This window comes from Oculina patagonica, chromosome 6 (genome assembly GCF_052425735.1).
Source record: "Oculina patagonica isolate OP01 chromosome 6, crgOcupat, whole genome shotgun sequence".
Lineage (NCBI taxonomy): Eukaryota > Metazoa > Cnidaria > Anthozoa > Scleractinia > Oculinidae > Oculina > Oculina patagonica.
In genome coordinates, this window is record NC_135763.1 from 13,435,403 (window position 1) to 13,459,597 (window position 24,195).

The 24,195-nt window shown below is 40.1% G+C and overlaps 2 protein-coding genes and 3 non-coding genes across 6 annotated transcripts; 3 read left to right on the forward strand and 2 right to left on the reverse strand.

Annotated features, from left to right (window-relative positions):
• Positions 1-1,381: 1,381 nt before the first annotated feature.
• LOC144659029 (U5 spliceosomal RNA) lies at positions 1,382-1,502 on the reverse strand. Its single transcript, XR_013571840.1, has one exon. It is a non-coding gene; the product is annotated as a U5 spliceosomal RNA (small nuclear RNA).
• A 2,285-nt stretch (positions 1,503-3,787) lies between these two features.
• Positions 3,788-3,908, forward strand: LOC144659032 (U5 spliceosomal RNA). Its single transcript, XR_013571843.1, has one exon. It is a non-coding gene; the product is annotated as a U5 spliceosomal RNA (small nuclear RNA).
• Positions 3,909-5,540: 1,632 nt separating this feature from the next.
• On the forward strand, positions 5,541-6,440 carry LOC144658980 (neuropeptide SIFamide receptor-like). The gene has a single exon (XM_078519503.1). It carries the CDS (start codon positions 5,748-5,750, stop codon positions 6,438-6,440), a length of 693 nt encoding a protein of 230 aa, XP_078375629.1. The 5' UTR covers positions 5,541-5,747.
• An 843-nt stretch (positions 6,441-7,283) lies between these two features.
• On the forward strand, positions 7,284-11,905 carry LOC144656532 (uncharacterized). 2 transcript variants are annotated; one of them, XM_078516755.1, is made up of 6 exons: positions 7,284-7,666; positions 8,101-8,163; positions 8,580-8,638; positions 9,623-9,703; positions 10,420-10,611; positions 11,222-11,905. In XM_078516755.1, the coding sequence occupies exons 1-6, from the start codon at positions 7,437-7,439 to the stop codon at positions 11,695-11,697; spliced, it is 1,101 nt and encodes a 366-aa protein (XP_078372881.1). In that variant the 5' UTR covers positions 7,284-7,436; the 3' UTR covers positions 11,698-11,905. The 2 variants fall into 2 exon arrangements, with proteins under 2 accessions (XP_078372881.1, XP_078372882.1); XM_078516756.1 differs by having other exon boundaries at positions 9,623-9,685.
• A 2,927-nt stretch (positions 11,906-14,832) lies between these two features.
• LOC144659033 (U5 spliceosomal RNA) lies at positions 14,833-14,952 on the reverse strand. Its single transcript, XR_013571844.1, has one exon. It is a non-coding gene; the product is annotated as a U5 spliceosomal RNA (small nuclear RNA).
• Between the last annotated feature and the right edge of the window lie 9,243 nt (positions 14,953-24,195).

The window sequence follows — 24,195 nt, forward strand, 5'->3', positions numbered from 1 at the left end:
GATCTCAAAGATTACTTTTTGATCTCATTAAAAGCAGCGTCGAGCTCGGCACAAAATTTCCTTTATCGCAATATGTGAAAATTATAATATGTTTAACAAATAGATTCCATTTTGCCGTGCGTCTGTTCAGTTATAGATCACAGATGACATCAAAATGTGGTAAGAACAAAAAAGTGGCCCACGAGCCGCTAGGCGAGTGGGTCACTGATGTTCATACCACATTTTGACGTCTTCTGTGATCTATAACTGAACAGACCCAAGGCAAAATTGAATCTATTTGTTTTATATAATAAAACTCTGATTTGGACTATGAACTCTGATCACGCGCGCGAGTCCCACCACGGCATGACGTCATCTATGCGTCTGTACTCTAATAGATCATAAGTAAGAACTAATCAAAATGCGCGTAGAATTCAGGTTATTATATAATGGAAATTAGATTTCAGTTACTATAACTCGCTATAAATTGCATTTGTCCTGCCGTGCTTTGAGGCAAGACAGGCAGGATGGTGCGAAATTGATTGGAAATGTAAATTGTAATAATCCGACGGCATTTCCTTGTGCATTTTGGAAATAAATAGAATCTCTTTTTGGGTAGCAACATTCGTGATTCTCGGTGAAAATAAGATCTCGTTTGGTCAACAAATTTTCGAAATTTACTCAGGTTAATACGATTTTTATTTGGTCATGTGGTCAATACGTAACTTACCCGGTAGGTTTTTTCTCTCTTTTGTCAATTTCAAAACAAACATGTACATATTTATTTTAAAAGAACAGCTCCAAATGATGCAATAAGATCAAATGAAATATGGACGGAAATTAAGAAAGAAGCCCAAATTTAACCATTCCAAGCAAAGTAAAGCTATTTCCGTGAACTACTAACGAACCATTAGCTAACGAACGTTTTGGCACGAGCACAATATTACCATGTCAAATGGTGCTCAACATACCAGGTTCGATACCAGGTGCATAAAAGACATTAAATGGGGTGAGTAGATATTACCGTGTGTAACAAAACAGATAAGTGTGGAGTTTCAATTTAAATAAAAATGCATTTAATGCATGTTTAATGATCTCTTGGAAAAAACAGGTCATTTCATGCGAAAAGAGTGAAAATCACGTCTGAAGAAACATCGAAGAGTTTTTCGAGAAGTTCTTCAAAAGCCTGAACGTCCTTCACATCTGAGAAAGCGGTTTGTAACACATCCTATTAAATCTTCATTTCTGAAGTGATTGAAGCAAAGGAGGCGGGACGTTTTCAAACGCGGGTGGGGGGGGGGGACATCGTACTCCAAGCCAAGCACATACTCCTCCTGTGGCACATCCCCCTACTCTAGACCTTAAGTGTTCAACGACACTTATATCTTCTTCGGTTATTTGGGGCCCCGCCGGAAAGCAGGGCGACGAAAAATTAGTCTATAGACTCATTCAGTTGTTCTCCTCCACGGAAATCTTTAGTAAAAGGCGAAAGATTTATGCGTGTTGAAGGAAAACCAGAGTTGACAAAGTCCGAGCGTGATCAGCGGGTGTTATACGGCGTTGTAACAAGACACGTGGGACAAATAATCTCTCAGTGAGCCCTTTATGTGCGCATGCGTATTGCATACACTCCAACTTTTATGTGACGGGCTACACTTGAACGATTTTTCACGGCGATTTTTATTCCATGTAACACAAAACGACTTTTAACGCAACTTTGTTGCGGCGATAACGAGTCGAAAAAGTTAACGCAACGTTTAAAACTTCGTTCAACATAATCTCGTTCCCAAGGACGAAGCCACAAGAGATCTGGAAACGAGATGACGTTCAACAATGTTAAAGGATTTTGAATTGAAAACTAATTAAAGACCCTGAGCATCTTTTCGCAACAAAATGTTGCGTTTTAAATCGTCTAGCGCGCAAACGTATCACAAGCAAAAGCACAGGTTTTCAATAACCTTGTAAAATTTGTGGGTTTTTTTTTACAGAAAAAAATGTGAAATGGATGTCGTAAAAAGCAATTCGTACTGTTCCTGCCAATCGCACCAACCCCGCCCAATATAAAAGAAGTGGAAAGCACGAGGCAAACACGGGTAAATTAACTTTTACCTTGATGTTTGTATCTTTAAAACACGACCAGACAACAGATAAAAATACCAACAACTTTAATAAGGAAATCACAAGCAAAAACCACTGGTTTTCAATAACCTTGTAAAATTTGTTTTCTTCACAGAACTTTAATAGGTGGTTTTCACTGTCACGCCACTGTCCAAAATTAACTATCAAGTAAAAAAAATCTAGAATATTACAGGTTGTAGAAAACTTCTATATAACTAGACTTCCTATTCTGTTTTTATTACCGCGAATTGCCCTATCTAGACTTCAAATAGGTAATTCTCTTACTGTCCAGAAACCAATAATTAAAACTTGACAAAAGCATCAGTTACGTAGTTGCCAGGGAGAAACAGTTTTCCAATCCATTTGAGTCCGCTCCAGACCCACTCGGTCAACCATACGAGCCCGAGGCTCTGTAGCAAAGCATATCATCACTGATCCATCCTCTTCCCCAGGGCCACGCGTATTTTTTTTAAATGACATGACGTAGTGGCCCTGGTAACGGTAAAAAATATGATTTTTTTGATTGGCTGATAAAAACTGCATGCGTAATTAGGTAAAAAACGAAACGCTTCTACGCAATTTTAGTTATACTTCCGGTCATCGAAACAATTGAAGATGTAGCGGGCAAGTTTGAAAATAATACCGGAAAAAGACCGAATAACACTGGGAGTTTGTTGGAATAACGTATTCACGAAGCAGACCTTTGTTTATGAACGAATGACAAGTACATCTCTTGTAAGGTGTTACTCGGTTGTACTTTTTATTGCATTAAAAATATTGCAAACATTTGCACCATCAACTTAGCTTATACAAGATATACACACTTAATGAAGTTCATGAATTACATGAAGATTTTGAAATTCAATGTGATATTTCTTACCGCTGCTTAATAGAATGATACCTCGTCGATCAGCGGCTTTTTTAGTTCTGAATTTTCTGCAATACCTCCGCATGGCAGTATCATAAACCGTCGGAATGTTATCGGCTGATGATATCCTCGACTCCATGTTTAAACACTATAACAGCGCGACTATAACTCCAATTCCTCTGGATTCTAACTTTGCCTTCAGATAATATTGCGTGTAGAGACGACACAACAAGAACACATCTATCAGCCATGCAATTCAATGTGTTCCAAACGAATCGAATTGTGTAAATATAAGTTATCAACGACTTGAATTGCCAAAACCAGCGGGCAAAACACAAGGACAGTCGTTCTACTTAACGACTACAGCAGGCAGGGCGGCTTCCTGTTCCATTTCTTGTTTCTTGATGTCCTCCGACAGTTGTAGCAAGGATTGCTGTACAGCTCTTTCGAACACCAAACTCAAATCTCGTATTCTTTCAAAATTCGTTTTCTTCTCGTGTTAGTCAGCCCCAGCCTTCCCCTTTCTTTTACTGAGCAGACGCAGACGAACATTTATGCAGTAGGCATGCGCTACCGGATGTCGTGGATTTTACGACATCCGGTAGTCAGTGTTACCAGAGCCCTTCGTTTCGCCGACCACGTGACCAAAAGAAACGGAGGCTCTGGGAACGAGAATGTCACTGATCGTGCATGTTCTATCACGAAGCATATGCGTACCAATGCGCATGCGTATTTGAATAGCTTATAAACTTCAAAATTTTTTTGTCCCACATGTTTTGTCGCACCAAGTTCAACATCCCGCTGATCTTGGCCGTCTTTCATTAACTCTGGTTATCCTTCAACACGCATAAATCTTTCGCCTTTTACTAAAGATTTCCGTGGAGGAGAACAGCTGAATGAGTCTATAGACTAATTTTTCGTCGCCCTGCCTTTCGGCGGGGCTCCTAACAAATTAAAGAACAACAACTTATACAAACATGGCTCCTGATACGAATTTGTAAAACGACTTCTTTACACAAGCGGGAAAAGTTGCGAAGTCGATTGCCGAGTTTTAAAGCTATCTATCATTTGGACGACGCAGAAATTTTACTATCGGGCGGGAAATTCTCGCCCGTTCCAAATTACCAAGGAAAAATCCCTGGGAACGAGGTTGGGAGAGGGCGATAAACGGGATAAGCACGTTAAAGGGCGAGTGGCAAAAATGGCGAGGGGACTAAGGCGAGGAAGCGAGGGAGCCCTTGCCTTCTCCTCCATTGGAAATTTCCATTGGAAATGTTTTGATCCGCAGATCAAAACAAACAATTATCCAATCACTGCGCGAAATTGGAGTCACATTGTGTGAGCTCTGTTTTACATGAAATATTCATGATGAATTTTTTGATCGAAATCTAGCCTACAGAACAATCGGTTTACAGAGAGATCAAGAGAGAAGTTATTTGGCATTTAAAAAACCCCTAAAAACAGTAGTTTTCCTAAGCTAGATAAACACCAACGGAGTAATAAAAAACTGAAAATAAACAAGGATGGTTTCGACTGACGAAGAGTAAGACGGATTATGAACAACAAATTTTTTTAAAAAAATTGTCATTTTTTTTGTCTGGGACGTAGCTCCTTTAAAAGGCAAAACCATCGTGAGGTAAAGTCGTTTGATAATCATCTGCTTTTTCTAATAAACAAATTGCTTGTTATAGGCTATTAATCAGATATAGTACAATGTCCGAATGGTGAGGATTTACATGAAATATACAATAATCTCAAAGATTACTTTTTGATATCATTAAAAACAGCGTCGAACTCGGCACGAAATATTTTTTATCGCAACACGTGAAAACAACGATATGTTAAAAAAGCCCGGAAATTTAATTGAAGTTATCTATATAAATTGCTTCTTCTGTCTAACTGTGCTTTGAGGCACGAAGGCTCGAGGCTTTTGAGCTGATCAGACTGGCAGAGCGATTTACTGCAAATTTTATTGGAAATGCAAACTTTAATAATCCGACAGCATATTCTGATGTATTTTGGAAATTAATAGAATGTCTGTTGTTGGGTAACGACTTTCGTGATTCTCAAATAAAACAAAATCTCGCTTGGTCAAAAATTTACTCGGGTTTATACAAATTTTATTTGGTGCCCTCGAAAATCGGTTTGTTTCCCTTGCCAATTTTAATAGCCGACATACATATTCAGGAAAAGCTCTATGCAAATAAAACGATGTCATCAAATAAAATTTGGACGGAAATTAAGAAAGAAGCCATGATTAAACCATTTCAAGCAAGGTAAAGCTATTTCCGAAAAAAGCTACTAACGAACCTATAGCAAGGGAGCATTTTGACAAATAAATGACTCATACAATATTAATATAACAAATGAGTGATCCGCAAAAGTCGTGTTCTTATTTGCGTTTTTAACGTCGGTTAAAATCAACAACATACCTGGCGGATAAAAGGGTTTGAGTAAATATGACCGTGTGAAACAAAGCGGATAAGTGGGTAGTTTCCATTCAAATAAAGATGCATTTTAATGATCTCTTGGAGAAAAACAGGTGATTACATACAAAAAGAGAGAAAATCACGTCTGAAGTTACAGCGAAGAGTATTTCGAGAAGATATTCCAGAGTGTTTTGAGTTTAAAAACTCCTTCATTTTTGAAAAGCGGTTTGATTTCTACACGCCCTAAAAATCCTCATAATTCGTCGGAATTGAAGCCAAGTGAAAGCGTAATTCGGGTAATACACGTCACTGACTTTTCAAAGCAGTTTTTAATCTAGAACATTCAGTTCAGAATGTCTTTTCCTTCGAACAGGACAGTTCTTGAATTCGCAGAGAACCGCAGTGCTACAAACGCTCCCGCCTTGTGGTTCGAAGACAACGATGTATCAAAAGGAGCAAAAATTGCAGCCTATCTCTTCATCTTTCTGGCCTGTTTGCTCGGCAACTCTTTGCTGATTGCCGTCGTATACAAGAACACTAACCAACGAATGCGAACGCCAAGTAATTATTTCATCGTCAACATGGCTTGTGCCGATATGTTTCTTGTTGCGTACATGATTCCCCAAAACATGATCCTCACCGCGTATGACCACCGATGGCTCATCAATGGAGTAGCAGGCGAGGTGTTTTGCAGCCTTTTCTTCTTCGCTGGTCAAATGTCTATATTGGTTTCCACTGGAAGTTTATTTTTCATTGCTTTGGATCGATATTTTCTGGTGTTTTATCCATTAAAAAGAATGATCACACCTCAGATTGCCCGTCGCATAATTGCTGTGGTGTGGACTTTTGCAATAATCTTCACCGCGCCTCTATTTATCATGGGCAGTCTAATTGAAGTTCGCACTAGATATCTCGTTTGTACTTTTAATTTTGCGATCATAGGTCTTGTCATCGCGTATTACTTGTTTTGCTTTATCCCCATCATATTAATAGCACTCATCATCATTATCATTCTGTACATCGCCATTGGATTCAAAATCAAATAAGTTTTAGTTTCAAAAAGACGGTAAAATCGCAAATTTCACTGAGCTTGTACTCTGACAGAATCGACTAAGGCCTAGTTCAGACGCCGATTTTTTCATGAGCCGAACCTAATTCCTTGAATTAAGTACATGAAAAGATCGGTGTCTGAATCAAAATAGAACGGCTCCTTTAATTTGGAACGGCTAACGCGTTCTTCCCGCCTGGCTTAGCCGAGAATTTCGCCTGTGGAACGCCTTTGGAACGGCTTTGATTCAGACGCCGTACTTTTCATGTGCCGATCCTAATTCATAAATTATTATAATGTATTTTGACAACTTTAACTGGTTTATTGGAACTGTATTAGGAACGGCCTCGGAACGGCCAAAAAGTACGGCGTCTGAATCAAGAGGCGTACTTTTGTTAATTTGGGTTGGTACGGCGTCTGAACCGGGCCTAAGAGCTCACTGATTGACGGAACGGGATAATGTCTGCCGCCATCGAAAGTTTGCCTTCCATGGTAATACACAGTGATGTGATACGAAATATTGCCACGCACGCACTACATGTTAATTACGAGAGGCCAATGTTTGATTATTATTAGACAATGTTTACAATTGAGGTCAAAACAGTTTTGAAAAGTGGCGTGACTATTCTTTTCCCAAGTCTCCAATTGTACTTCATAAATATTACCGATCGATTTTTCAATCGTACCTGACTCGACTACAGCTTGCTTCAGCTTATTTGTGAAAAATCAGATAAACCTCAGCTTATTTCTAATGAAAACAACAGCAAATAAATAAGCGTAAGCCCCCCTTAAATTATATGTATCTAAATATTTATGACAGTTTATTTTTTTATTGTAATTGTAATGAAGGTAGCAAACGCGAAAATTCTCGCCGATTAGTCAGTGCTTAATCCTTACTTTTCATTACAGCTTCCATAAGGTGAAGAGAAGGTTTATTTCTTCCTGCGAAAGTTACGAATTGACCAAACGATTTAAAGCCTATATTCATTTCGCTATGAAATTAATATCCGACTCTCGCGTCGGCCTGCTTTTCGCGGCTGTGTTTGCGATGTCCTTTGCCTTCCATTGCATCAATGCCATGGACGAAACCCTTGATGGTTTGCGACGAGAAGATCAGGTTGCTGCAAAACATCCCGAGCCACTGCGAGAAAAAAGATCTGTTAAAAATAATGCAACACCCAACACGCCGGACATTCTTAAACGACTGCAAGCATTGGAGGAAAAGTAAGTTCAATTTAATATATACTTTTGATACGTATCTGGTATTTATTTAAACTTCTACACCTTTTACTCAGTTCAACTGAAATAGAATGAAGCGTCGTTGAATGAAATTAATAAATACTTGTTGTTGTTAGGGCGATCGGTTTTTGTCATGAAAATATTTTTAAGGGCAGTTACAAACCTTTTTTTTTATCATGATAGAGACTTCTTGCTCGAAGACTGTAAATTTCGCACAAGAAAGACCAAAAAAGAGAAAAAATGAGAACATGAGTAACATTTTTTTAATGTAGATGAAACTTTATTGTTTATTAGAAGAATATTTTCGTCCAAAGAGTAAACTGGATTTCATTCATTCAGTGGACCGCTATCATTCACCATTTTAACCATGAAAAATTCTGAAACATTCTTACATTAACAGCTATATCCTATTCTCACAGGCATGCCAACAGTCTGAGAAGTGCAAACTTTACAGCTAAACGACTTCAAGAACTAGAAAAGAGGTTAGGAATTGTTTTGCAAAATAACATATTCTTGTTAAAAAAGCCCAGGTTGTGATGTTCACTCGTGCATGGGGTTACTTGCGAGAAAACCGTTAAAACGATGTTAAAAAGAGTATGTTTAAATAAACTTTCTTGTAACTCAATTTATTTTTATTCATTTCTTCTAAAGTTTCGCAGATAAGTTAAGTCTGTGCAAGATTTAGTTTCGCTGTCTCCCCTTTTTTGTGTGTGTAGCTGGTTATACATTAACAGTGTCTATAACCGCCATAGAGTTTACAGTTACTGTTAATTAAAAGAGGTAATTACTGTAATTACTGTAGTATGTGTACATGTACCAAGTTCCTGTCATAGACGTATTTCTTCAGTTGTTGATTACAAAATCACCAGCTTTTATCATTTATCTACTGAATCTATAGACTGGAGGCCTTGCTCAAACCTAAATCAGGCGATTCGTGGTTCTTGGCCTATATTTTAGGTATGTATATGGTACACATTGAAAATACAAAGAAAACTGCCTTTTGATTTTGAGTACTGAAATGTTCATGTGAACAGTCAGGACAATGGTATTTTGTTCCCCACAACGAGAAGAATCTCAAGCTGATCTCAGGAAATAGATAAATTATTGATTTAGGGCAATTTAAGGTTGAGGTTTATAAGTGCACTGTGCACTTAGTGAGCAAGAAATGCACTATGATATCAGTACCAAAAATGAAACTAACTATAAAAGCAGCAAATAAAATATGCAAGGGGTGAACGAGGAATGATAATTGGCATTTTGTTTTTTAAGGACGTTCGCGCTAATTGTTTATGCGCATCCCTACTGCGTACGTAATTCATGTCGCAACGCCATGCCGCGTCATTCTTTGAGCGCGCGCGCTGAGTAAAATTTCTTCCCTTGCAATTTGCTCTCTTAAATGGTTGGTGACCCCTACTTTTTTCTTAACGAATCACTTTTATTAATTAATATCCACGTTTTGCGAGAAAATGAAAAAACTCTATCGAGTGGAAGTTTGATTTTTTTGTCACACTGACGGTTTGAATTCCGCTTTTTGAAATTTCCTTTTTGCCGTACGACAGTTTCAAATGCGTTTTCCAGGGTTTAGTTTTACAAAAAAGATGGCAAAACTAGAAGTTATTTACGCAACAGACGCACTTCTACAAAATGTGACTAAGATCGTTAGCCTCTGTTTACTCATCTTCGATTTTTAACTATAAACCCTGTAAACCATGCTGAATTACGTGCGTTTTCCACACGCTTTCTCTCTGAAACGAAGTCGGTGACCCCAACTTTTTTTGCATATCTGACACAAGTAACTCATTATCTGACCGCAGCAAAAAAATTAAAGAAATATATCGAGTAGAACATTTTGGCGCGAACGTCCTTAAGAGCGTGATTGGAATTAAAATATTTGCTGTTCATTGAGCTTATTTTCTATTCTTGCTTTGAATATATTTTTAGGGCGAAAAGGTCAAAATAATGGGCAAGGCATGAAGGGACCACCTGGACCACCCGGAAAAATGGGTCCAAAAGGGTCAAAAGGTATTCAAGGACAGCACTTACAAACTAGACAGTTTTACAGTAATAAACATGCCGAATTTAAAAACATGCGGGCGTTGCACTGAAAAACGCTCAAAACAAAAGGTGTTCATTATGACAGTAGTTACAAACTAGACAATTTTACAGCGATAAACATGCCAAATTTGAAAACAGGCAGGCGTTGCATTAAACGGAAAACGCTTAAAATGTTGCATTCTAAGTAGTTGTACTGTTTTCTTTGAGTGTCCAGAAAGACATTATTTAATACGTGTTGATCATGCTAAACTAAATAACGGATGCAAATTGGCAATGGAAACCTCTACATTGTCAGAAATATATTTTTTTTTTTATGTGTCTATCTTTCAGCTGGAGGATTATTGCTGTAGTTGAAAAACTAGTAAATACCCTCAGCAGCAAGTAGCATGCACTCAGAGCATATAAAGATTTGCAGTTAAGAGCTGGAAAAGTGGTGACATCCATATCATGACCCGTCATGACCCGACACCTACCTTCACACTGATTTCTAAAGTCTTTTCGTCCTTATCCGGAGACAAGGATGCGCATAAGAAAAGCAAACGCATTATTTATAATCACTCTAGAATACGTTTGGTACACCTTAAATCTGTTTAAGTATTTTAGATGTTAATTTGCGCCATAAAAATCTTAAATATTATTATTGCTATTATATTGCAGATTATATTATTATATTTATATTGCAGGAGAGGCAGGAAAGCCTGGTAAAAGTGTTTTGGCTCCAGGCCCTCCTGGACCTAAAGGAGAACGTGGAGCTGTTGGGAGAACTGGACCACAGGGAGCCAAAGGTGAAAAGGGCCAAGATGGGAAGTCTGGGGTGCAGTATGTTCGCTGGGGACGAACCACATGTCCTGGTGGTGCTCAGCTTGTTTACAAAGGTAGGAATTGGCTAACGTCAAATACTTCTTAATGTGTTTTTGAAATTGACAATTTTTTATACCAACAAGTAAGCCTTTTGTTTTATATATCAGGTGTAATTGGTGGTGAATATTTCGTTATAAACTGGTCACGAATCGAAGTAAATTAAGGTGTTCTACCAAATTATTCAGAAAAAAAAGATAGTGTATTAGTGCAAAGCACTAAATACGCTGCTGATAAATAAAAGGTAAATAATAATACAAAAAAAAAACCATTTACATGGCGAAAATAATTAAAAGTCTATAATAATAAAAAACGAACGTTTTCCACTATTCTTTTTTTATTTTTTTAAAATACCATTGAGCAGCACACAGCAACAGATCTTGTCAACTTTCTTTAGTTTCGACCCGTTTCGTCAGACTTCATCAGGGAGTTTAAACAAGATACATAAAGGAACCATTTTTATACCTATGCTATAGAGTACAAATCACGTTCCAACTAGGGTGTGAACAGCAAAATACACCTACAGGAATTTCAATTAGCTAGCTTTTAATGTCAACTAATTCTTATTTTCTACAGAAACAACGCATTTTCCTAATCATAACATCCAACCTCTTTTGACATCGTTAGGTATAATGGGTGGTGAGCATTTCACTCACCAAGGCGGTGGAGTAAATTACCTTTGTCTTCCACACAATCCAAAGTATGACAGATACAAGAACGGATGGCAGAACTCGGGATACGTGTATGGCACTGAGTATCAAGTCAGCGATAACGACATATTTAAGAAGAACGTCCATGACTATGAGGCACCATGCGCGGTTTGCTTCGCGAAGTCACGTGGTTCAATGCTTATGATTCCCGCACGGAACGACTGTCCATCTGGCTGGACCGAGGAGTACCATGGGTACTTGATGACTGGATACTACGGTCACGCCAAGGGATATGACTTCATCTGTGTTGACCAATACGCAGAATACGTCGCCGGTACGAAGGCCAACAAGAATGGTGCGTTACTGTACCCTGTGCAAGGACGGTGTGGCTCACTACCGTGCGGTCCATACGTCGCCGGGAGAGAGTTCACATGCGCTGTGTGTACCAAGTGACGAGAAGATTGTCACTACAGGGGCTATTAAAAGGCTTCCAAAAAAAAAAACAGACCAGTGATTTCGTAGTCTGTCTTGATTTAATGTAACGTAAAACTGAACAGAAACTAGATATTTCAGACAAAGATGTAAACCATGATAAAGTTCACTGCTTTTAGTATATCCGTGCAGGCGATACACATGGACTCAGTGTATAATAACTACAATAAACAATAGTATAATCACTCAAAATGTTGTCTCGTTTGCTTCACTGCCATGTCGTCTCCAGAGCCCGTGATCCAGTTTGTTTACGCCAACAATAATATTGATACCTTTAGCTGACTGCTGTATTGTGGACCCCAGCTGTATTTTAGCAATTTATAATGCCGAGGAAGCAGCACTCAATTCAAACCACTAAATTTGCAACTGATTGATTAAGCCAGGAAATGCACAACAACTGCCCAAGCTAGTTACGTAAACTATAGATCGGCTGGGTGGAGGAAACTTTAAGGGAGACGTGTCGCTCATGCAGTTGTTCGCTTTCATTAAACTTTTCCTAAACCTTTGGGCAAAGGGAAGAAATCACTTCTAGCTGGATAGAAACGAAAATTTCCATTACGCCAACCCTCATGCAATTTCCCGCAGTTATTTCAGTAAAACGCAGGTGTCATGATGGCGTGAATTAAGCGTCAATGTTTTAAACGTGGCCTACAGCCCGGGTTAAACGTGGATGAGAGTAAACGAGAGTTCAGATATATTCTCCACCTGTGTTGTTACATATGGTCACATAAGGTAGATTCTGAAGCGGGTCAAAACTTAAACTTATATAAATACTCTCGCACTCTCTGAAATTAGCTATATCACAGGAAAAAACTTAAACAATGAGAATATTTTAAATCCACTGTTTTTTGCTTATAAATAGCCATAAATCCCGCTTAAAGGAGGCTTCAGTGGTTGCAGTGGAAATTACTGACGAAATTTAAATTTAAACTAATTTCGTGAAGGGTTGAAACCAAGACTAAACCACCCAAGCAGAGGGTAGTAAGCCTGCGGTTCGCCCTCTCGCTCTCGTTTGACCGCCAAATTTCTAGCGCTTTCATCTTCTCCTATAGCTACTCATGTCGAATTCGGAGCTTCTTACAGTTCAACCATATAGCATGTGCAACTATGAAAGTTTACAGATTTCCGGTTCTTGTCAACGATAGAACTAGGCCGAGGGTATTATTTTGACGCTTTTTTTATCTGTGCTTTAAGACGTAATGTACGTGATGCTATGGTAGAGATATACCTTCTCTCAAAAGCCCATTTACAATCAGGTTTCTTCAAATGTCTAAAAAGCTGATTTGGTTGCCTTTCATTTTTTTTGCGATTTTCAAAACTTGCAATTCTCTTTTAGGAGAATTACATAGTATGGATTTTATTTTAAAAAATGGCCTTCGCCAGATTACAAAAGTTCCACTACAATTTCGAGGAAACACTGAATGTTGTTTTATAACACAATATCCCGGTACTACTTATTATCTTTCATCGTATGCACCATCAATCTCGTTCCCAGAGTCCACGTTCCCCTTGACCAGCGGTCGGAAACGAGGGACTCTGGGAAAGAGTGTTTGAGAGCGACATTTCATTGGCAAAAGGTGAGCATGCTCAGTTGAACCGGAAGTTGAAGAGAAGCACAATTTTCGTGACCAGATTATCCAGAGTTTGCCGCGTTGAGAGAGAAGTTCTGGTGTCGAGTTCAAAATACCGGGAAAATATGGCGGACAGAACTTCAATTCGGAAAATCACGTCTGAAGTTACAGCGAAGAGTATTTCGAGAAGTTCTTTTATATTTTATATCTATTTATCTATTTTTATAATATTAGTATTTTTATATTTTATATTTGTATATCTATTTATATAATATTAGTATTTTTATATTTTATATTTGTATATTTATTTTAGTGTCCCCAATTAGCTATTAAGCTAAATACCCAGACAGACAGTTTATGTATATATACCTGATTGAAGAAACGTTGACCCGTGAAAAGCCTAAACGATAAAGGATGCGACCCAAATGTTTACTGGGAAATCGGAAAAAAGTAATCGTCATCTGTGACAGAATGAACATTATCATACGACAGGTTCACAAATCATGCTCTTATAGCTCTAAAAAATATATTGCCTTGATCATGAATAAATAGGATATTACTAAGCTTTTATAATGCTGTCTACCCATAATCCCATTCGGTCTTATCGTTAATGGTTTGAGCTTTTCATGGGTCAACATTTCTTCAATCAGGTATATGTATGTCTTCAAAAGCGTGAACGTCCTTCACTTATGAGATAGCGATTTGTAACACACCTTATTAAATCTTCATTTTTAAAGTGATTGAAGCAGAGGCGGCGGAACGTTTTCAAACGCGGGTGGCATAGGCGTACGAGGCGGGGAGGCGAGAGGGGCTGCTGCCCTCCCAACGCCGAAATATTTCGGGCAAAATGCTTGGAATTCGGGCAAAAGCATTGACATCTTCGGGCAACACCACGAAATTAATTAAAAAACGTTCGTTTTCTTAAAGCAAGCAAGCAAGTTGAGGTTTGTACACAACTATTTCAATGCACGTTTCGTTGTCCATTTTAAATGCCTTTTTATTCGGCTTTCAATGCATGTTTTTTTTTCCGGGCAATTAGGTCTCCACCCCAAAGGTCCGAAGGTGCCCGTACGCCTATGTCGGGTGGAGAGGGCATCGTACTTCAAGCCAAGCGCATACCGTAAAATTCCGGTTATAAGCCCCCCCGCTTATAAGCCCCCCCGGTTATAGGCCCATCAACCTGGAAACAAAAAAATACATCCGGTTATAAGCCCCCCCGGATATAAGCCCCCCTCTACCGGATGACAGCACTGAACTGAGCTCAATGTTGCTTTTTTGTGCGTTTTAACTTAAAAACGTATTTCGATCAATACTCCTGAGGCTCTTTTCGAAACGTTTTTTTCCTTCCGGTTATAAGCCCTCCCGAATATAAGCCCCTCCGCTTATAAGCCCACCCAAAAACCCTTACGAAGTTGTATAAGCCCAGGGCTTATAATCGGAATTCTACGGTACTCTTCTTGTGACGCATCCCCCTACTCTAGACCTAAAGTGTTCAACGACACTTATATCTTCTTCGGTTATTTGGAGCCCCGCCGGAAAGCAGGGCGACGAAAAATTAGTCTATAGACTCATTAAGTTGTTCTCCTCCACGGAAATCTTTAGTAAAAGGCGAAGATTTATGCGTGTTGAAGGAAAACCAGAGTTTTTTTATGTTTAAGGCGGACGGCCAGGCTCCCTTGCGGGCGGTGCAATGCCTGCCGACCAAACACGCCTCATCCTCCCCCGAAGAGGAGGGTCCACCTAAACTGAGGGACAACCATGTCGCCAACTTCGCCGGGGGATCGAACCCCGCCTCCTACAAAAATTAAACACAAAACCAAACTGAACACGAACGGGACATTAAACGGAAACAGACGGGAAGGCAGTACTTCCAATCAAGGAGACCGCAAAACATGGAAACAACGAGGCACAGGGCAAAACAAACATACAGGACAACACTACAAATGCAGTACACCAAAAAAGGAGACCGCAGCACACGAGGGGAAAACAGGCAGACGGCAGGAAAACAGAACAACGGCAGGAAAATCAGCGTCTTGAAGCGGGACGAGGTTTCGGGGGCTGACCACTCGAAGCAGAACGAGGCTTCGGGGGTTTACCACCCGAAGCAGAACGGGGCTTCTGAGGACGACCAGGGAACTTTTGCGGAACAACATCAGGAGACAAAGGAGTACCAACAGAAGCAGCAGGGCCAGGGAAAGGAGCACCTGCAGGAGGCCGATTAACATAACATCTATAGTCTTGTTCACGATACACCTCATAATTCCCAAAGATCACTTTAAGCGTCTCGAGAGGGGCGTTGATATCAGCAGCATGGATGGGAACAGGATCAACAGCAAGACAGGCAGAGGACTCGGGAGCAGGACTGGCAATGGACTCAGCAGCAGGACTGGCAGAGGCCTCAGCAACAGGACTAGCAGTGGACTCAACAGCAGGACTGGCAGAAGACTCAACAGGAACAGCAGGAAAACTGGCAGGAGGAACACTAGGATCCAATAAGCGAGTCTCAGGAAGCGGGTCGCGACCAGGTGGAAACTCACTCATGGCAGGATGACAATCTTTCATCACAGGATCAAGGTAGAAACATTCACGGTACATTTCAGGCGAGGCAGTGTCATCTAGCACACAGCGACGGGTAAGACGACCCAGGTCAATGAAGGAAAAAGAGCCATCAGACTCACGAAGAACAACAGCATTAGGGCGATGGGCGCGATGAAAGTCATCAATGGAATCCTCACTCACAAAAGAAGGCATCGGAGGAGGCGGCTTAGTCGACACAGAATCATCAGCAGGAGCACCAGTACCAAGGTCAAGGGTAGACGTGGGGACAGGCTCCGCAGACTCGACAGAATCAACAGCAGACTCGGACAATTCACCAGACTCAAGGTCAGCAGCTGAATCAGACTCAGGGCGTTGACGTTTGGAAGCACGTACACGCTCATCAGGCAAAGGATCAAGGGGGACAGAAGTGTCCATCTCATCAGAAGGGGCATCATTAGCACGACGAGTACAGTCACGGGCGAAGTGGCCAGGCTGAAGGCACTTGCGACACTTGTCGCGAATCGGACAATTGGCAGCACGATGACCAGACTTGCCACAAATGTGACAGTCCAGGGGCTGATCCCGGTACCAGACACGGCACGGATAACGGAGGACACGAAGCTTCGACGGAATCTCATCACGAAGACACATCTTCAAAATACGGGAACCGGTGAGGATGTCAGAGGTGCCATAAACGCACGACCGGATATCAAGGACTTCGCCATAAGCAGAGAAACATTCAGAAACCACAGCGTCAGAGACTTCAACAGGACAATGATGCAGATAAACGAACCGGACGGAAGGCTCAGCTTCGATGAGGCGAACTTCAACACCACCAATACGAAGACCAGCACTATACACGTTATCACGGGCTCGAACAGACTCGAACGTCACGCGGACGAAGAATCCAGGGACAAACTGAATGGCTACGATCTTGTCATCATCATCGACAGCATCTACGATCTTCTTAGCAAAGTCTTCCTTCTAACCACTGCGTAACTCTTCAGGTACCTGCAAAACAAGCGTCCTAGGACGCTCAACCTTATCGCCAAAAGGCATGACGAAAAGGAAGAAAAAAGCGAGGACACCAACTGGCTTGGTGACCTAACCGGAGAAGAAACCGGGAAGGTCCAAAATGGCTTCCAACAAGAAACACACTTTGACAAACTGTCGATTTCAAAGAAATCACAGCGCGTCCTTACCAACTTGGACACAAAAACCCAACCAAAAAATGGCAGGGCCTCCGGCCATACAAGCGTCAGGAAAACCAGAGTTAACAAAGTCCGAGCGTGATCAGCGGGGTGTTGAACGGCGTTGTAACAAGACACGTGGGACAAATAATCTCTCAGTGAGCCCTTTATGTGCGCATGCGTATTGCATACACTCCAACTTTAATGTGACGGGCTACACTTGACGATTTTTATTCCATGTAACACAAAATGACTTTTAACGCAACTTTGTTGCGGCGATAACGAGTCGAAAAAGTTAACGCAACGTTTAAAACTTCGTTCAACATAATCTCGTTTCCACGGACGAAGCCACAAGAGATCTGGAAACGAGATGACGTTCAACAATGTTACACTCCTTCTTATAAAAGCGTGAACACTAAAAAATATGTCTGGAATGACACCGCGGCAAAACGCACTGCGCATGAGTGGAAAATTAACATCCGGTCAGTTTTGTATTTCCGGTTGACTATGTAATCCAGTCGCGTAAAGTTTAAACACAAAACTTAAAGAATCCCGCCCACCCACTTTGCATTGCGCGCCTCTATTGTTGTTATTATCCGGGGACTCCTGATATCCGTTCCTTATATGGGCACAGATCTAAGACACCGTATCTGTTGTGTACATGCAGAGAAAATATGAGGATTTCAACACAAGAAAACAAGATCCAGTTCAGGAACGTCAACAAATGGACAAATGGCTTGAAAACAAACTTAAAACTAACAAAATTAATTACTGTTGCTCTCTAGACTGATGTGAAATATTTTAGTAGACTGGTTTAAACAAGGAATATTTCGCTCAGAACTTACTTGGAACGACTTCATCTTCATCTGCTTCGTATGATCTGCACCGTTCACGAAGGTCTTCCAGGCTTTGGTGAAGTAATATTTCGGCAAACTGGCTATTACTAAGCCCTTTGATACCAAGGCTTTCCTTCCTTTGAATCCAGAGGTCGAACGTTGATTGCCGCAGAATAATTTTCTTGGTTTGTTCCGTCTTCGGCCGACCGTGCTTTGGAACGCGAAATGCCATCCGACATACAAACGAGTATTTAAATGACAAATTGAAAGAAACCAATAAAATAGACACTCGAAATAAACCACAGATAATTACTAAAGATTTTGACGGGAGTTAAAGCGCTTGGATTGTTGACCACAATATTGAAATTATCCAAAACTAGATGTCATACAAAATGGCGGATTATGCTTTTGAGGCGCGCAATGCAAAGTGGGTGGGCGGGATTCTTTAAGAAATTGCAAAGAAACTTAAGGAAAATAATGGTTTAATTCAAAAGTTTATTTATTTTTGTAGCTTCATACTTTTGCACCATAGGGTTTCCTGCTTGCACCAACATTGAAAATGATGCTTGAAGTTTACAGTTCGCAAGCGCTCGACAGTCGACAGCGGCAATTTCGTTTTGACTGTGTCTATCACTTTGCCCACTTTAATTGCTCGCAAATTAAGGGGCGACAAATGAGAAAGAAAAACAACATAAAACCAAAATAAAGAACCACTGAACTTTTAAGTTTAGGCTTTCGATAATTCTTGCCTTCACTGAGAAAAAAGTCACAAAACAAGAAAGAAAACAGCGACAACAAATTATTCAGCGTGGCCGAGTGGTTAGAGCGCCGGACTTGGAATCTGGAGGTCCCGAGTTCAAGTCCCGTTCTGACCATTATCTGGATTTGTTCTCGGTCGTCCCGAGTTCAAATTCTCGGTCATGCTTGTAATGCATTAGTCAATTGAAACCCCGGCCCCCCGACCCCCGGGACTTAGCGGGGATTTAACGCGTCCAAAGCCGGGATTTAACGCACTTTTAACGGCGCGTTGGCCCCGGTGGGCGGTGGTTTTAACAAAATGTCAGTAGACCGGGGCCATGGAGCGGTGATTTAACAGCACGCGATCACTTAAAGCGGGGACGGCAGCCGGGATTTAACATAAAGGACTAAATGTTTTTCTCAAAATGTTCGTTCTGAGGAATCCCTTCTGAAAAGTCTCCACGCTTCTTCCTTGATATTTAAAGCCTTTCGCGACGCCTGGGTTTGTATTTAATATGTTCACACGATAAAAATAGACTCATTGTACTTGAAATCTGCCATCTTTGTACACTATCGTCTCCAAGAAAGTAGTTTCTGTTTCTGAGATTTCAGCCGTGAATCATATCATAGGGTGAAAGCTGTTCACCTTTAGAAGAAATTCTTCTGTTTTGTCACTTCTTGTGTCCGTCGTCAATAAATCGTTTCCAAAGAATAGGCTCATTGCTACTTGTCTGAGTATTTCGTTTTCTATTTTGGCCGTGAAGATGACAGCGGAAACTGCGGCGATTGTCGTGCCCATGGCTGTTTGATGTGCTTAAAGATAATCTTTTCCATTGAATTGGAACGAGCTTTCTTGAAAGATCACACTGAGCAACTCTCTTACCGAGTACGGCAGGGCCGTAGCTAGCCAGAGGCAAGACGAGGCACTTACCTCGTCTAGATTTTAACCCAATTTTAATAACAAATTTTTTTGTTGGGGAAATGATCCCAAGTTAAAAAAGATTTATTTCTCTCAAGAAATACCTTAAGAAAAATCTTGAAGAAAGAGTTTCAGGGCTTCTAGATTTCAAAATTTTCTGAAGGGCATGCCCCCAGTTCCCCCTAGCAAGATCTTGCCTCTTCTATGGCAAATGCCCTGTACGGGAGGGTTTCCTTGATGAAATTCTCCGTATGCTTCGCATACAGTGTTAATGAGAAAAGGAAAGCTTTTTTAGGCTGTTTGGGCATGGCACTGTAATCTTCTCAATGAAGTTATTAAAGTCTGTCGCACGAAGCTTGTCGCTGTGCTATCGGCTTAAGTAGATGGTCAACAAAAGCTGAAATACGTTCTGTAGGGCAATCACACCCCGATATTATGGGTCTTCCGGCAGGCGTGTTCATAATGGCTAATTATGGGTTTTAAATTTGACAACTTTGTGTCTCTGACCACGAAAAACAATTTTTTTTATAAGTTTTTGGCGGAAACAAACTACATCAGGTTTCTTTTCGACCTCGTAACTATACATGGACAATAAATAAAAGAAATAGATATTTCAACTTCGGCCACGAAATCAAGATTTTTGTCCGTTTTTTTTTCCTGAAAGTCGATTCGGATGCCCCCGCTATGCGGGGTTTTTAACAGACGTCTAGGCCCCTAGGTTGGGGAAATAAGCCGGGTTTTAACACTTGGTAAATGTTAAATTCCCCGGTAAGTCCCGGGGGTCGGGGGGCCGGGGTTTCAATTGACTGATGCATAAATAGCCAACTGGCCTGCCTCCTGCCAGTTGGGATTTTTAACCATGTTATGTTTATTTAATAGATTTTATTTGTTCAGTATTTGTTTCATATACACGGCCCCACAAGCTTCTAGCTTTAAACACAAACCGTGTATAAATAAAGTTGCTTTACCTTTACCTTTACCTTTTAAAACAACATTTGCTCAGTGTTTGCTTGGTTCAACATGAATGAATTGAGTCTTCGATACTCCCGGACTACCTGGAGTTTTTGCTGGATTGAAAGCTGTTAGCCGAGAAGCTAAACAAGTTTAAATTGTGTTTCCATTCAAGACAAAGGCAATTTGATTTTCTTAATCCTCCTCACAAGGTCAAATATTCGTCTATTTGGCGGATGTTTTCCACATTTCCAGTCCGTGTGGCTGCCTCACGCGCGAACATGAAACTTGCAGATTCGCACATGGCGTTCAATTTACCAAACTTTCAAACTATCGTACCGGTTATCTCTCCTCAATCTAAAAGGAAAAACAGAATCAAAGTCTAGTTTAAAAACTTGCTTTAAACCAAAAACCGAATAATTAAAAATCGGACCTCACTACCGGGTGTTATTTAAAAAAAAAACTTTAAAAAGTTTTTATACCTCTGCTGAACGAAAAACAAACGAAGCCACGGCGTGCTGTCATTTTTTAGGCCGAAGTGTTAGGTTAAATAAATGTAGAACTGAAAACAATTAAAGCTAAAAAATACACAAACATGCAACCGATTACTGGATAGGAAAGTATGAATTTAGTCAAGGTTAATCGATCAAGAAAAACTGGCAAGTAAAACTCTGCCTTCTCGCCTTGTGTGATAAACCAAAGCTTGTTTAAGCTCATCTGCTGCTCAAATTCAGCGAATCCACGACTTACCTTTACTAAATCTATCGAGTATTGTTTCGGTCATATTTATCCATGACAGCAGATTAAAACACCGCAATTCACAAAGCAAAACAACTAAAACGTGGGCCACGACTGACCTTGAACCGAAAGCGTAGCGACTAGCGAGTGAAGCCCGTTGAGTGACTGGAAAGATGACCGGAAGTGCTAAATTCAGCGCATGCGTAGACGTTCTGCCGCGGTGTCGTCTGGAATGTTTGTGTTTAGCCAATCACAAGCGAGAACTTCAGACCGCAGAAACCACAAACAATAAATGAGTTTCTATCGGTCACGGAGCAACTTAAGTTCATATTTTGTTTCAGGATACACGCTCTGTCTTTTTCAGGAATTTAAAGAACTGCTATTCTTTCGTATCGAGGGCCACATCCAGAACATGGTTTCAGGGATTTTTGAAAGAAAAAAAAAAGGACAGTTTCTCTAGCGACGTTATACGACATGGTTCAGCGCATGCAGTATGTTGTAGACACGTCTAGACATAAGGGGCGCGATCCATTGGACCAAATTTTTCGGAAATTCCGGTACAAAATCAAATGGAACAGAAAGTTTCCGGAAACTCGTTTCGAAAATTTTGGTCAACTTCTGGAGGTTGTCCTCAAATTCCGGAAAATCGGAATTCTCGGAAAATCCTGTTCCATTCGCCAATTTATGCTCGGGCCCAGTTTTTCCCAACCCGGAAATCGACAAAATTCGACATGGCGGTCATTCCAGCTGCTCGACACTGATCAGTGTTCGTCTTGTCTTCTTGCGGCAGACAGCTTATAAACTACGTTATTGGAACACGTGTGCTTAGCAAGCTTTGGTAAGCAGTTCGAAAATACGTGCACACCACGTATAATTGTCTTAAACGAATGCGATAAGAGCACATCTTGTGCATCCAAATGTTTCCGTAGATGTCATAAAAGCAGACGTATGTGTTTCCAGTGTAAACTTTTCGCATTCTTTACGTTTAAAAAAGCGTGGAGCTACGTTTTTGAGCTAAGTGAAAGGATAGATGGCTTCAGAATTTATCAAGAGGGAGTAATATCTTCAGTTTTCTTTACTGTTTGCGGGAATGGAACTAGCCTGGCCGATTCAAGTGGAAAATACCGTTCCATTTGACAGATGAAAATTTCGAAAATTCAAACCGAAAATTTTGGTCCAATGGATCGCGCCCAAGATGTAAACACGATAAACCGAATATAAAATACAAAATTGTGGAGTTTTCGTTACTGATTGTAAATCTTTTCGGTAGAACAAGGCATTCGATTTATTTTGGCAAACGATTTCAACCTTTAAACAATAAGAGGTTCCGTGATCGTAAGACTGCAAACTGCAAAGGCTCCAGACGAAAATTATTGAAAATGTTGGTATGATTGGTGCAAAGTAAACACCTCAATCGCTCAATCGTTTGATTTTCGCTTTTCCTTCCCGCTATCGTTTCGCTGTTATCGAAGAAACGAACCCTCCTTCTATCAGTGTATCAAATACGAATTGCAGATACGAATTCGTTACAATTTTTGAAAATTGCCGGCAACTGGGGCAAATCGTAGCGTCGGGCGCATCGGTTTTTCATTTTTTTTATAAAAAAAAAACACTCAAACATATTCTTCAGTAGGGCATTGAATGTTCTCAAAAAGGAAGGAATTACAGTTAGTGTTTACTTGTAAATTGGAGCGAAACGAGAACCGAATATCGTTCCGTGACCGATGGAAACCCATTCGTTGTTTGTGGTTTCTGCGGTCTGAAGTTCTCGCATGTGATTGGTTAAAACACAAAGAACATTCCAGACATATTTTAAGTGTTCACGCTTTAATAAGAAGCGGTGTAAAGGATTTTGAATTGAAAACTAATTAAAGACCCTGAGAATCTTTTCACAACAAAATATTGCTTTTAAAATCGTCTAGCGCGCAAACGTATCACAAGCAAAAGCACAGGTTTTCAATAACCTTGTTGTTTTTTTTTTACAGAAAAAAATGTGAAATGGGTGTCGTAAAAAGCAATTCGTACTGTTCCTGCCAATCGCACTAACCCCGCCCAATATAAAAAAAAAAGTGGAAAGCACGAGGCAAACACGGGTAAATTAACTTTTACCTTGATGTTTGTATCTTTAAGACAGATTACTTTTTGATATCATTAATAGCAGCCTCTAGCTCGGCACAAAACCTCTTATAAAGCAATACGTGAAAATAACGATGTTTAAACGAAACTCCCGTAAATTTAATTGAAGTTATCAATTTAAATTACTTCTTCTGTCTTGCTGTGCTTTGAGACACGAAGGCGTGAGGCTTTTGAGCTGATCAGACTGGCAGAGTGATTTACTGCAAATTTTATTGGAAATGCAAACTTTAATAATCCGACAGCGTATCCTGATGTATTTTGGAAATAAATAGAATCTCTGTTGTTGGGTAACGACTTTCGTGATTCTCAAATAAAACAAGATCTGTCTTGGTCAAAAATGTACTCGGGTTTATACAAGTTTTATTTGGTGCTCTAGGAAATCGGTATTTTCCCTTGCCAACTTTAATAGCCGACATACATATTTAGGAAAAGCTCTATGCAAATAAAACGATGTCATCAAATAAAATTTGGACGGAAATTAAGAAAGAAAGTCACGATTAAACCGTTTTAAGCAAGGTAAAGCTATTTCCGAAAAAAGCTACTAACGAACCTATAGCAAGGGAGCATTTTGACAAATAAATGACTCATACAATATTAATATAACAAATGAGTGATCCGCAAAAGTCGTGTTCTCATTTGCGTTTTTAACGTCGGTTAAAATCAACAAACATACCTGGCGGATAAAAGGGTTTGAGTAAATATGATCGTGTGAAACAAAGCGGATAAGTGGGGAGTTTCCATTCAAATAAAGATGCATTTTAATGATCTCTTGGAGAAAAACAGGTGATTACATACAAAAAGAGAGAAAATCACGTCTGAAGTTACAGCGAAGAGTATTTCGA